The sequence below is a fragment of the Diabrotica undecimpunctata genome, chromosome 4, assembly GCF_040954645.1.
Source record: "Diabrotica undecimpunctata isolate CICGRU chromosome 4, icDiaUnde3, whole genome shotgun sequence".
NCBI classification, from domain to species: domain Eukaryota; kingdom Metazoa; phylum Arthropoda; class Insecta; order Coleoptera; family Chrysomelidae; genus Diabrotica; species Diabrotica undecimpunctata.
In genome coordinates this window covers 132,437,804-132,451,610 of record NC_092806.1, presented here as the reverse complement: position 1 = coordinate 132,451,610, position 13,807 = coordinate 132,437,804, and the positions used below count along the sequence as shown (strand labels likewise).

General features: G+C 35.1%; 1 protein-coding gene across 2 annotated transcripts; it reads right to left on the bottom strand.

Moving 5' to 3' along the window:
* Positions 1–200: 200 nt before the first annotated feature.
* Positions 201–1,999, bottom strand: LOC140438409 (uncharacterized). 2 transcript variants are annotated; one of them, XM_072528090.1, is made up of 7 exons: positions 1,660–1,999; positions 1,219–1,451; positions 988–1,154; positions 831–938; positions 708–779; positions 404–650; positions 201–335 (listed from the first exon to the last, which is right to left on the bottom strand). In XM_072528090.1, the coding sequence occupies exons 2-7, from the start codon at positions 1,449–1,451 to the stop codon at positions 329–331; spliced, it is 834 nt and encodes a 277-aa protein (XP_072384191.1). In that variant the 5' UTR covers positions 1,660–1,999; the 3' UTR covers positions 201–328. The 2 variants fall into 2 exon arrangements, with proteins under 2 accessions (XP_072384191.1, XP_072384190.1); XM_072528089.1 differs by having other exon boundaries at positions 708–938.
* Positions 2,000–13,807: the final 11,808 nt, after the last annotated feature.

Genomic DNA, 13,807 nt, shown 5'->3' with positions numbered 1-13,807 from the left:
ACCCTCCTCTGACATTCAGTGCTCCGAAAGTGAAAAGGCCAGTGTAAGACTGAGTTAACACTATCTTCAGTTGGGAATAAGCCACAATGTTTATTTATATGTTATAGTTACTGATGTTTTGATGTCTATGACCAGATATTGTTACCAAAAATACAAAATTGTGATTTATTTTCTGAAAATAAATCACAATTTTCTATCTATGATAACAGCCCTCTGGTCATATAGATTGAAAAAAATCAGTAAATAAAATATGTAAATAAATATATTGTGGCTTATTCCTAACATTCTCTCTAAAAATGCAGAGTACCCAACAAAGGAAAAAGATCTTCTAGCGCCTGAAAATATACAATTAATTATAGCCAAATTCTAGTAACAAGTCAAACATGATAAAATCTATAATTACCCTTTTTTATAGTCTATTAACTTCAATGAAGCTAATTCAGCTTCATCAGTAGCTCTCTGCCTCTCCTTCTCAGCTGCTTCTCTTAAGGCTTTTGCCCTCAGCATATCTTCTTCCAAAATCTTCATTTTCATCCTGTGAATCTCGTCTTGCTGTCTGATGGTATCCCTCATTTTCTTGGACCGTTGTTTATTTTCAGACAATATTTGTGGTATAGCACCCAGTGCCCTACTAGAAGTAGGAGTGTTTGCTAAAATTGATATTATTGTTAAGTACATATGGCTTTAACTACATTTAAAACACTTACCACTTTGAAGCACATCATCATCATCCTCTTCTGTATGAACAGCAGGTGTCACACTACAAGTATTACCTGAAACTATTATTAAGTGTACAGGAAGACTGCTCAAAATTATTACATCATACTTACATAACAAGTCCATTTCTTTGAACTCTGTAGTGGGAAAGAAGTGAGGGGGGTCAGAGGCTACTGATGGTCCTGCTATTGAGCTTCCCAGCTGGTTGAACTGTTTTTGGCCTACAATTATACTATGAGTAAAGCACAGTTACAAATTTAGTACATTTACCTTTTTCAAAGACTGCTGTGCTATCAAAAGAACAGTCGATGCTGACGTCTATATTGGGACCAGCCTCTTCAACTAACTCCAGCACTGCATCACACTCTGGCTTTATCGGGGGACCACCACCTGTAGCTAACATGCTGTGACGCAGTGCTGTTGTTTCTTTGCGTTTCCTATGATAAAAAAAATTATTGGTCAATACTTAAGCATTTGCTTAAACTAATAAAAGTATTCTACCTTTGTTTTAGGTTGTTCCACAATTTTCGAAGCTGGTCGCTGGTCCTGATGTTGTTGACCTCAGGCTGGCAGTTATAATTTCTTGTTATTAACTCCCAAGCCATCTTTTTCTCCATTGTCGAAGCACCGTCTGTCCTTTTATTCTCTACCACACCGTTTTCAGTTACCAGCTGGATTAGGAGAACTTTTTCCTTTGTTGAGTAAGGTGCATATTTCATGCCATTTCCACTCATCTAAAATTTAGATAACCAATTTATTTAGCGTACGGCTTATACAGACAATATAATTATAATGATTGTAAAGCATTACACACATATAAATATATCCAAAAACAAATATACATGTAAGCATATATTGAACATCTAAAATTATGCCTCAGACACAGTAACAAAATGGAAATTAATTCTCTAGAATAAATATTTTTTATAATATATTACATACCTTAAAATAGTTAATCCAATATTAATTTCAAACACAAAATATTAATACCAAACACAAAATTTCAGTAAGTATACTATACTATAAACCAACTTTGCGCGGGCTAAAGCATAAACTAAATTTGGCGCTAAAAGTTTAGTCACAATTATGATAAAATTGACAGAATCTTCTTTTTATTCGATATTTATTCGAAACTTACTTTTACTGTACTAATTTTTCGTGCTTGAGATCAACCTTGTACGAGAATACCCGAAGTATCGTTTATAGAACACAACAAATACTTGAGCATGACTTTGACGTAAGTTCGACTTGGCGGAGCACATGCTCAAGCACGGGCTTGAGTACCGACTATAAATACGGGGCTAAGACGGGTGGTCGCCAACGCCATCTCTAGAAAATAGACATATTTAGAAGAAGAAGTACTTATTTCCTCACAAAAACATAAACAAAGTCACATAAAAATTTTCAGATGGTTTCACAAAAAAAAACAAATTGTCCATATACTTATTGATACTCGACATTTCTCTCTCGTATTGAACGTAAGAGTATGTAGAAGAGCTAATATAGACTTGGATCACTTAATCGCCAGAACAAAACTCAGAGCCTGTACAACCAATTCCAAAAACGGCCACGGTACAAAAATACTTAAACTGGATGAAAACTTAAATCCTATGCATAAAGGTCAGGAACACTGGACTAAATGTAAGGAGACAATAAACCACGCAGCAAAGATCTTTTAAAATCTTAATAGGGCTAGGAAATGTTAACTGGTTCGATGAAGAGCAAAATCCATTAATCAGCAAATAAATAAAACATATAACAGATTTCAGCATTACACAACGCAGCTAACCCTAGAAGAACATGAAAATCTTATACGAGTACAAAAGAGGAACTTTAGAAGGAAAAAGAAAGGTCAGTATTAAAATAACCTGAAGAAAATAGTTAATCATCACACTAGAAAAGTCTATCAAATATTTTACCAATAGATAAACAGTTGTAGTACAAAAGTCGGACCTATAACAATATCCTGTAAAAATAAAGACGGGTCTATATTTCGTAGAAAAGAACAGATATTGAACAGTTAGGCTAAACATTTTATAAACAATCGGTGTAGAACGCCCGATGAACAATTTCTATTCATGTCGGTTGTTCTCTTGTTCTTTTCTAAGTTCTTTGGAGCAATGTTCTTACTTTTACCATCCATGTTTTCTTTGAACTTCCTCTCTTTTGTCTTTCTCTCCATGCGAGTACGTGTTTCAAATTTATTTTTAGCCTATTATTTTCCATTCCATTCGTTGACATGTACAGCGAATAAGCTGTACCTGTCAACAAGAACATGTAAATAAGAATTAAGAATTTTTTTTTAATTATAAATCGCAGAATATACAAGCTATGTGAAGAGAGAATGCAAGACACACAGTTTAAATTTATGAAAGGCGTAGGACGAGAGATGCACTGTTTAGTCTACAGGTATTATTCCAAAGATGCAGAGATATTACTTGAGATATCTACACCTGCTTTGTGGACTACCAAAAAGCATTTGACACCGGCGCCAAAAGACCGGCGTATAATACAAAATTTATACTGAAAACAATCAGCCACAATAAGAACAAATCTTGGAGATGAATCGACGGAAGCGATCCAGATTCTACGAGGCGTTAGACAAGGATGTATTCCTTCTTCTTAGGGTGCCTGTCCGTTCCAATCGTTGACGATCATTCTGGCTATGATGACTCTGTTGGTTGCTATATGAAATAGGATTTATACTTTCACCTATATTATTCAAACTATATTCAGAGGAAATATTTAGTGAAGCCATGGAAAATTGCGAACATGGAATCCTTTTAAATGGAGAACGCCTAAACAACATTCGCTATGCAGATGACACCGGTATTTTTGCAGATAGTTGAAACAGTTTACAGCAACTAATAAACAAAGTAAATGAAGTAAGTGAAAGATTTGGACAAGTAAACATATCAAAAACTAAATTTATGGTCATCAGCAAAAATAAAATTAGAGACGTCCAACTGCATATCAAGAATACACTAGTGGACCGAGTAAAACAGTTTACCTATCTTGGAACAACAGTAAACGAACAATGGGATCACTCACAAGAAGTAAAATGTAGAATAGAGAAGGCTAGGAGTACATTCAACAACATGGCCAAACTCTTTAGAAGCCACAACCTTAATCTGGGGATAAAAGTAAGGCTCCTACGATGTTATATCTTCTCGAAATTATACTACGGAGTTAAATCCTGGACACTCACTGAAGCGATGGAGAAAAAACTTAAAGCCTTCGAGATGTGGCTTTAAAAAGATTTCTAAGGATATCATGGACGGACAAGGTAACCAACGAGAGTGTACTGCGAAGAATGGGGAAAGAAAGAGAAGTGATGTATACGATTAAAAGGAGAAAGTTAGAATATCTCGGACACCTAATAAGAACTGGCACTAAATAGAAATTATTAAAAAAAACCTTTAAGGCAAAGAATTCGGAAAGCGAGGAATTGGGAAAAGAAGAATATCATGGTTAAAAAAACTGAGGAAATGGTTCCCTACAATAACAACAAATCTATTTGAAGCATCAGTTAATAAAATAATTATAGCCAGAATGATCGCCAATATTCGAAATGAATAGGCACCAAAAGAAGAAAAAAGTAGATGTCCGTACCATATGAGCTTTTTTTATTGTATGCTATGTAATATTGTATATTCTATTCCTCTCTAATGGTCACAAATTTGTCGATTTCTGTTCTTGCTTTCCTAGTAACTTCACTATTGAAACGAATATGTGTAAAAGAAATTAAATTTTTTTTCAGATATGGCCAACCGGCAAATATCTATGGATATACGATTTATATAAAAAAATAAATGAAATCTTGATATGTTTAGTTAGAAATAAATCCTAATAATTTTGGGAGTCACTTTTATTTTAACCATCTATATACAGTTACTAAAAATAGATGGTTAAATTATATATCTAATTAAATATATCTAAATCGGTATTTTTATAAATACTATGATTTTCTAGAATCGTATTTGTTATATCCAACAAATTCATCATTATATTGCATTATTTTTTCCAGATTATTGTTTGAAAAAAAAAAATAGATCAATCATCAGGTTCTAAGTCTAAGTCACTTTCTTCGTCTCGGTAACGTTTCATCCATTAAACACTGTAAAATCCAGTAACATGTAACCTGATTGTTAAGTATAAAACAATCATGTAAGGTTTTAGTAGTTGTAATTAAAAGGGGACGCTATTATAAGCCGGATAGAGCTTGTTATAAGAGCTATTAGTTTAGCTATGGCTACAGAATGTATTTTTCGTTAATAAGAGTGTAGCTATCACTGAGTAAACATCATTGGAATAAAGGCATTACACAGTACAGTGGTTATGTTGTTTTGTCTACACAAAGCATCTCAATAAGTTAAGTAGCTCTGGATATACTAAGCGTGCTTAAGGTGTTTTTAATCATTGGAGTTTAAGATGTTTTCGGGTTTTAGTTTTACGATATATCTTCTCGAAGATCCAACTTTTATTAGGTTTACTTTTAGTGTGTCTTTGTATATAAAGCGGTCATTATATTTAACGTTCCAAAGGTTGGTGATTGGTTTATATATCTTAGGTTTGCCTAACTTTACACGTAATTGGTGATCGCTATTTTCTCTTGGTATTTTTTTGCATTTATAATAGAGCTTTGTTATCTGGATTTGACTAGTACAGAGTTTCCCAAACTTATCTAATCCGCGACCCCTTTTTGCTAAAAAAATTGTTCGCGACCCCCCAATTTCTCCCCACTCATCTATTCAATATTATTTGACAGAAATAGCGTGCCTAATTTACAATAATCTGATGGTTTCTCAAATTTAATTTTACTTTACTGTTTAAGTTTAAATAAAAAACAATTATTTTATTTTAATACAATTATTTTAATGATTGCGATCTGTCCCACTAGTAATTAGTAGTAGGTACTGCTGCCAGAATAGCATTTACAATAAAAATAAATAATAAGAAGTCAACTGCCCAGTGTACACCGCGACATATTAGCTTGTGTCTACATCGCAAAACTCTTCCATGATAATCGCGAAAGCGCTCGCTACTAGATGGCACTCTGGAACGTCCTCGTAGCCTCGTTTTGGCTTTATATAAGCGGCGATGTGCAACGAAACCTCAGTTCGAATCCAAACAGCCTATGGTGGCGAACGCGGTGTTGGGTAATGAGTAAATATTTTACGACTTACGTATTCCCGTTTACGTATTTACGTCTACGATAAATTATAAATTATGGATTTTAAGTTTTTAAAAGAAGTGCAGAACCATCTACGTCTGAAAGTGGCAGTAGCAGCAATAAAAAGAAAAACAGATTCTACATTGATGAATATCTTAAATATGGTTTTACCTTTATTTCAAATAAACCACAATGTGATATTTGTGGACAATTCTTGTCAAAAGAAAGCATGAAGCCATCAAAGTTACTTCGACATTTAAATAGCAAACATCCAGAAAAAAGACAAGCCTGTAGAATTCTTTGCAAGAAAGCTGAACGTCCTTTACAAACAGCAAGACAGTTTTCCCTTGACAACCACAACTAATGAAAAAGCATTATGTATTAGCAAGTTATAAAGTTGCTTATCGTGTTGCCAAAACTAGTAATCCGCACACAATTGCTAAAAATCTGATTTTTCCAGCAGCTGTTGAAATGGTACATATAATGTGTGGGGAAAGAGAGGCTGCAAAATTACAATACCTCTGTCAAATAATACTATCCAAAGAAGAATTAGTGATATGGCAGAAGATATTCAAGCGCAAGTTGTGGAAAATCTTAATAAATGCACGTACTTCTCTCTTCAAATGGACGAATTCACAGATATATCTAACTGTGCCCAATTCATTACGTTTGTAAGATATGATACAAATAATGGCATTCAAGAAGATATTTTATTTTGTTCCCCGTTGGAGACCAATACCACTGGAAAATGTTTACTCGACACTTTTGTGAAACGTACAAGTAAATATGATATTGACTGGGGTAAATGTATTGCTATATGCACAGATGGCGCTAAAGCTATGACAGGACATAAATCTGGTCTTGTCGTCAAATTACAAGAAATAATGCCTAATGCCAAATGGAGACATTGTTTTTTACATCGAGAAGCTCTTACGTCCAAAGTTTTACTTCCTGAAATGGACTGTGTTATGAAAACCATCATTAATGTTGTAAATTCCATTAAAGGAAAAGCTTTGCAGACCCGTATTTTTAGAAAAATTTGCGAAGACATGGGTGCTTTATTTGAAAATCTTCTCGGTCACACCGAAGTAAGGTGGCTTTCAAGGGGCAACGTCTTAAAAAGAGTATTTCACTTAAGAGCAGAGCTTTTAATGTATTTGAAAGATGAGAAGTCCCCATATGAAAATCAATTTTCCGATCCTATTTGGCTTCTGAAACTAGGTTTCCTTGCTGATATTTTCGACCACTTAAATATTTTGAACAGTAATTTACAAGGTCGCGACATTAATATAATTACAGCCACAGATAAAATTAAGGCGTTTCTAAGAAAAATCGATTTATGGTCGACCTCACTTGGCAAAAAACAACTCGATTCATTCCAGTGCCTTCAGGAAATTATGGAAAATGTATCCAATTACAGTGCTACCAATTTTGAACAAGTTTTTGCTGACATGCATGTTACTTTGCTCAATTTAAAACAACAGCTCTGTGATTATTTCCCCGAAGAAATTCAAAACAGTTACGACAGTTGCAGATGGTTACTAAATCCGTTTTTAGACGATTCCTTTCAGCATGTTGAAATACCAATAAACATGAAAGAAAAACTTATTGAAATATCAAGTGATGGAATGTTGAAGCTCCAATTTTTTTCCCAGAACTCGGACCAATTTTGAATCGAAAAGATGCAGGAATACCCCCAATTGGCGAGTGAAGCTGTAAAATGTTTGGTTCCATTTGTAACATCATATTTGTGTGAGTTAAGTTTCTCGTCTATGACTGCCATTAAAACAAGAGTTAGAAATCGTCTCGTACTTGAAAATGATATAATTGTGTGTCTCAAATACACAGCCTAGATTTGAAAGATTAGTTTCACAGAAACAGGCGCATAGCTCTCATTAAGATTATAATATTTTACTTTGTTTTACTCTTTTATTTTTACGGACTTTCATATTTAGTTTTATATTTCGTCTGATAATTAATTGTTAATTTCTATTTACGGCTTATTAAACTGTTTATTCGGGCTGTTGGGCCGTTGTCTTCTGTTGAGATTTGTTCTCGACGTTTCGCCAACACTAGGGGTTGGCATCTTCTGGAGATGTTGATGCTTCGCTTGTAAGCAGAAACTGACGACGCGTTGTACTACGGAGGCAATATTTATAATTCCCACTCGCCTCCCCTCCACTGGTTCCGGCTTGAGGGGGCGTGTCGTTGTTTATAGTAGCTTTTCTATCTCCGTGTTTGGCGGGAAGGGCGTTTGTGGATTTTAATACTGGTATCCATGTTTTGTTGATTTTTAGTCCTTCTTCTATCCTATTGAAATTGTTTGGGTGCTTGTATATTTCCACCGCTTCCCGATATAACCGTGGGTAGTACTGTGAAGTTTTGTCCAGCATCTGTGTTTCTTCAAATAGTATTCGATGTTCTCCGCTTCCCAAAGCGTGTTCGGCAACGGCAGATTTGTCGATATGTCCTAAACGACAATGGCTTTTATGTTCATTTATCCTGGTGTTGGTGTGTCTTTTTGTGGTTCCCACATATACCATTCCACATGTGCATGGTATTCGGTATACTCCGGCCGTTGCTAATGGGTCGCGTTTGTCTTTTACCGATCTTAAACAATCCTTGATCTTCTTTGTAGGTCTGAAGATGGTCTTTATGTTGGCTTTCTTGAGTATTCGCCCAATTCTGTCCGTTACCCCCGATATATAGGGCAAGAACGCTTTCCCTTTACATTCTGTTTCTTCGTCCCTTCTTCTAGATACGTTGTTCATCGCCTTGTGTATTTCTCTTCTGGTGTACCCATTAGAGGTGAGCGCTTTTTCAATATAGAGAAGTTCACTTTGGAGATGTTGTGGTTCACAAATTCTCTTCGCCCTCTCTGCCAAAGTTTTGATGATACCTTGTTTTTGGCTAGGATGATGATTTGAGTTCCTGTTTAGGTATCTGTCTGTGTGTGTAGGTTTTCGATACACTTTATGTCCTAAGTGACCTTCCTTTCGATTTACTAATACATCCAGGAACGCTAGTTGTTGAGCTTTTTCTGTTTCCATCGTAAATTGAATATTTGGATGTAGTGTATTTATATAAGCCAGGAAATCGTTTAGTTTTTCTGCTCCGTGACCCCAAATCACAAAGGTGTCATCAACGTATCTGAACCATACCCTAGGCTTGTATGCTGAGTCCATTATCTTCTTCTCTAAATGCTCCATGAAAAGGTTGGCTACGACCGGGCTTAGTGGGCTTCCCATTGCTACTCCATCCATCTGTTCATAAATTTGGTCTTCCCATGAAAAGTATGTGGTAGTTAGGCAAATACGGTATAATTCCACCATATCCTTGGAAACTAGTCCCTCAATTAAATTCAGAACGTCGTCTAGGGGGACTCTTGTAAATAGGGAAACCACATCAAAACTAACAAGAATGTCAGATTCCTGCAAAGTTGTTCCTTTGATCTTCTCAATAAAATGGGCGGAGTCTTTTACAAAGGCATCGTTTTTTCCTATATGTGGTTGTAAAATATCGGCCAGATGTTTTGCAAGGCTGTAAGACGGAGATCCTATGGAGCTCACAATAGGGCGGAGAGGTACATCGTCTTTGTGTATTTTCGGCAAGCCATACAAGCGTGGTGGGACTGCTTCGCTGTTGCATATTCTTGGCTTTATCTCCTCTGGTATGGACGAAGATTTAATAAGTCTGTTGATTTTTCGTAGGGTGACTGCTGTGGGATCTTTTTTAAGTTTCTTGTAAACCGCAGGATCTAGAAGATTTTGTATTTTCGTTTTGTAGTCGGCTGTCTTCATTACGATCGTTGCAGGAATCTGACATTCTTGTTAGTTTTGATGTGGTTTCCCTATTTACAAGAGTCCCCCTAGACGACGTTCTGAATTTAATTGAGGGACTAGTTTCCAAGGATATGGTGGAATTATACCGTATTTGCCTAACTACCACATACTTTTCATGGGAAGACCAAATTTATGAACAGATGGATGGAGTAGCAATGGGAAGCCCACTAAGCCCGGTCGTAGCCAACCTTTTCATGGAGCATTTAGAGAAGAAGATAATGGACTCAGCATACAAGCCTAGGGTATGGTTCAGATACGTTGATGACACCTTTGTGATTTGGGGTCACGGAGCAGAAAAACTAAACGATTTCCTGGCTTATATAAATACACTACATCCAAATATTCAATTTACGATGGAAACAGAAAAAGCTCAACAACTAGCGTTCCTGGATGTATTAGTAAATCGAAAGGAAGGTCACTTAGGACATAAAGTGTATCGAAAACCTACACACACAGACAGATACCTAAACAGGAACTCAAATCATCATCCTAGCCAAAAACAAGGTATCATCAAAACTTTGGCAGAGAGGGCGAAGAGAATTTGTGAACCACAACATCTCCAAAGTGAACTTCTTTATATTGAAAAAGCGCTCACCTCTAATGGGTACACCAGAAGAGAAATACACAAGGCGATGAACAACGTATCTAGAAGAAGGGACGAAGAAACAGAATGTAAAGGGAAAGCGTTCTTGCCCTATATATCGGGGGTAACGGACAGAATTGGGCGAATACTCAAGAAAGCCAACATAAAGACCATCTTCAGACCTACAAAGAAGATCAAGGATTGTTTAAGATCGGTAAAAGACAAACGCGACCCATTAGCAACGGCCGGAGTATACCGAATACCATGCACATGTGGAATGGTATATGTGGGAACCACAAAAAGACACACCAACACCAGGATAAATGAACATAAAAGCCATTGTCGTTTAGGACATATTGACAAATCTGCCGTTGCCGAACACGCTTTGGGAAGCGGAGAACATCGAATACTATTTGAAGAAACACAGATGCTGGACAAAACTTCACAGTACTACCCACGGTTATATCGGGAAGCGGTGGAAATATACAAGCACCCAAACAATTTCAATAGGATAGAAGAAGGACTAAAAATCAACAAAACATGGATACCAGTATTAAAATCCACAAACGCCCTTCCCGCCAAACACGGAGATAGAAAAGCTACTATAAACAACGACACGCCCCCTCAAGCCGGAACCAGTGGAGGGGAGGCGAGTGGGAATTATAAATATTGCCTCCGTAGTACAACGCGTCGTCAGTTTCTGCTTACAAGCGAAGCATCAACATCTCCAGAAGATGCCAACCCCTAGTGTTGGCGAAACGTCGAGAACAAATCTCAACAGAAGACAACGGCCCAACAGCCCGAATAAACAGTTTAATAAGTTAGACGATGGCCGTGAAAGCCTAACGCAATTTATCTATTTACGGCGTTGTTAAAATAAAAATACATGATCTAACAAAGTGGTGCTTTTGTCTTATTTTGGAAATGTTCGGCGACCCCCTAGTACCTCATGGCGACCCCCCAGGGGGTCGCGACCCCCACTTTGGGAAACACTGGACTAGTATATATTCCATCTGGTTTTTGTATCTTGAATGTTGGGAAGTTCCTGTGTATTATCGCTAAAAATCTCTCTCTCTCTCTCTCTCTCTGGCAAACTATCTGAGACGTTCTTCTCTATTATTCCTGCTAAAAATGTTGTATTTTCTTATTCGATTTTTCAGGTTCCCATCATCGTTGTTGTTTACCATTTTTACGTTGAAATCTATCAATATAGTGGCTATGTCGTGATTTGGTAGGGTGTTTACAATCTGCTCTAAATGGGCGTAGCATAAATTTAATCTAAAATATAGTATAAAATGAAGCTATGTTGGCAATGTCAGTCCCTATCTGTTACGTCGTTTAGCATGGTGACCACACCACCAACAAATAAGAATTATCATGATCAAATTACAATTTTTTTCGATAGATATTTCAGTTTTGAAAAAAACAAAAACCAGATTTACCTAATTAAAAAAGTTAATTAATATTTTTGATTCAAATACTAAAAAGTAATGAACCGAAAAATAAATTTTTCCACCTAGCTATTAAATATTCTATGGTTGCGGCTTCATTCCAAATGAAACTTTTGCAAATAAATGAATTTTTATTAAAAATATCGACTCTATCTACATATTTTACTGTTCGAAATCTACATTTACAACCAATTGGAATTTAAAATTTTAATAAAAGCCTCACCCTACATGTATATAAATTTAATAACATAGAAAATAAATAATTTGATTCACTCAGCGTACTATTAGAATTTGTGTCGCTCCAATAAATTCCCGTCCATAATTAAAGTTGAAAATTCGAATTGGAATTGGCAACATGGAATTTGTGACTAGTGACGCGATAGCTCGACTCGTCGGACTGATAATTCATCAAAGACATATGTGTCATTCAAATTGTGATAACGAACTACGACAGTGGTGGAAATGCGAATCAATATTCCGCTTCATTTCACTGAAATTAAAATCCGGTAAAATAGTATGGTGAACATAACTCATCATTATGTATAATATAATAAGTATACAAAACACCTAAACTAATATCAGGTATAAGAAAAAACCAAAGAGTGGTTATTAAAAGGTCAGTTATTCATCAAAAAAATCTAAAAAACATGAGTTGGAGCGATAAAGCGAGTCTTGATATAATTTGGAGAAATATAGTTAATATTAGTACCACGTTAAACGCCTTAAGTCACATTAAAAAAAGTTGAGTTTGCCAAAATGATAAACACGTTTACAATATTAGTTTATGCATTTTAAATAGTTATTCTTCAGTTTAAATAGAAAATCTTACATTGTTGTTGTTTTTTTAATTATTTAAATTGAAAAGCATGTAGAAATTACTCGTGAAGTAGAAATGACTTTCAAAATTTTGCCTATCAGCGCAGAGAGCAGACAGAGAAATTATTTGGACAGAAAGAGATAGATGAACGCCGGGACTCCACTATGTGATCTTTATACGTAGTTTACAGGTAGGACACTCCAGAAGATGTGTCACATGTTACGCAAAAAATTCAGCAGAAAATCGTATAAAGCTTGCATAAAATAAAACTTAATATTTTCGTTTCAGCGCATTCAGTGAAACAAATTATATCGTATTACATGATTTTGCAAGGTTCATGCATGTAATCTATAAATATTTGTACATAAATGTTATTTTTTATTTATTTATTTCTTAATTAGAAATAAGTTTTTTTAATTTTGTAGGACACTTAATGATATTTTGCTTTAAAACATGAATAATAGCTTACGTTATATATATCAAAAAGACTTAGTTTCAGCATACCGAATAGTACATTGTTTTGTTGCTAGTTATGAATATTCTATGCAGGCTTAAAATATAAAAAAACTTCGCCACGCCACTGAGAAAACGTATTCCATATAAATGAATGTATATTGAGAAGCACATATGTATCATGCAGCTTAAAATACCCTAAGACACGAGGTGCAACGTTGCTTCTCGTGGTAGTTAACGTGTTAAAGGTACTGCAAATGATATTTAAAAAAACGTCAGGAAAAGTGTATAGTTTGAAGAACGTTGATAGTTAAGCAAAGTTTAAGAAAAAATAATAGAAAAAAAATTATATAATATTATAGACTGACAAGGAAATACTCCTCATACAGCTTTTCAAGTTTCTGAGTCTCTCTTAAAGGTCGTAAAAAATGAGCGAAAGTAGCTGTAGCAAAAGGTAAAGTAGAAGATTATGAAAATCTATACCATCAACTTGATTGAAGACATTTTAAACAAAAGATATATAAAGTAACTTTTTCAGATAAATTTTAGAGTGGTTAGCTGTATACCCTAATTTAAAAAAATCTTACCAGAAAGTGTAAAGTTTCTTGTGTAATTTCTACATTTAATTTATAATAAAATATTCAAAAAATTTATAATTTCAAAATATTTTGAATTTTATATCTAAACATTGATACCTTATATTTTTTGAACATTTATACCGAAAAATAGGCGACTCTACCTTAATTTAAACCAAAGCCAGACAATTTTGAC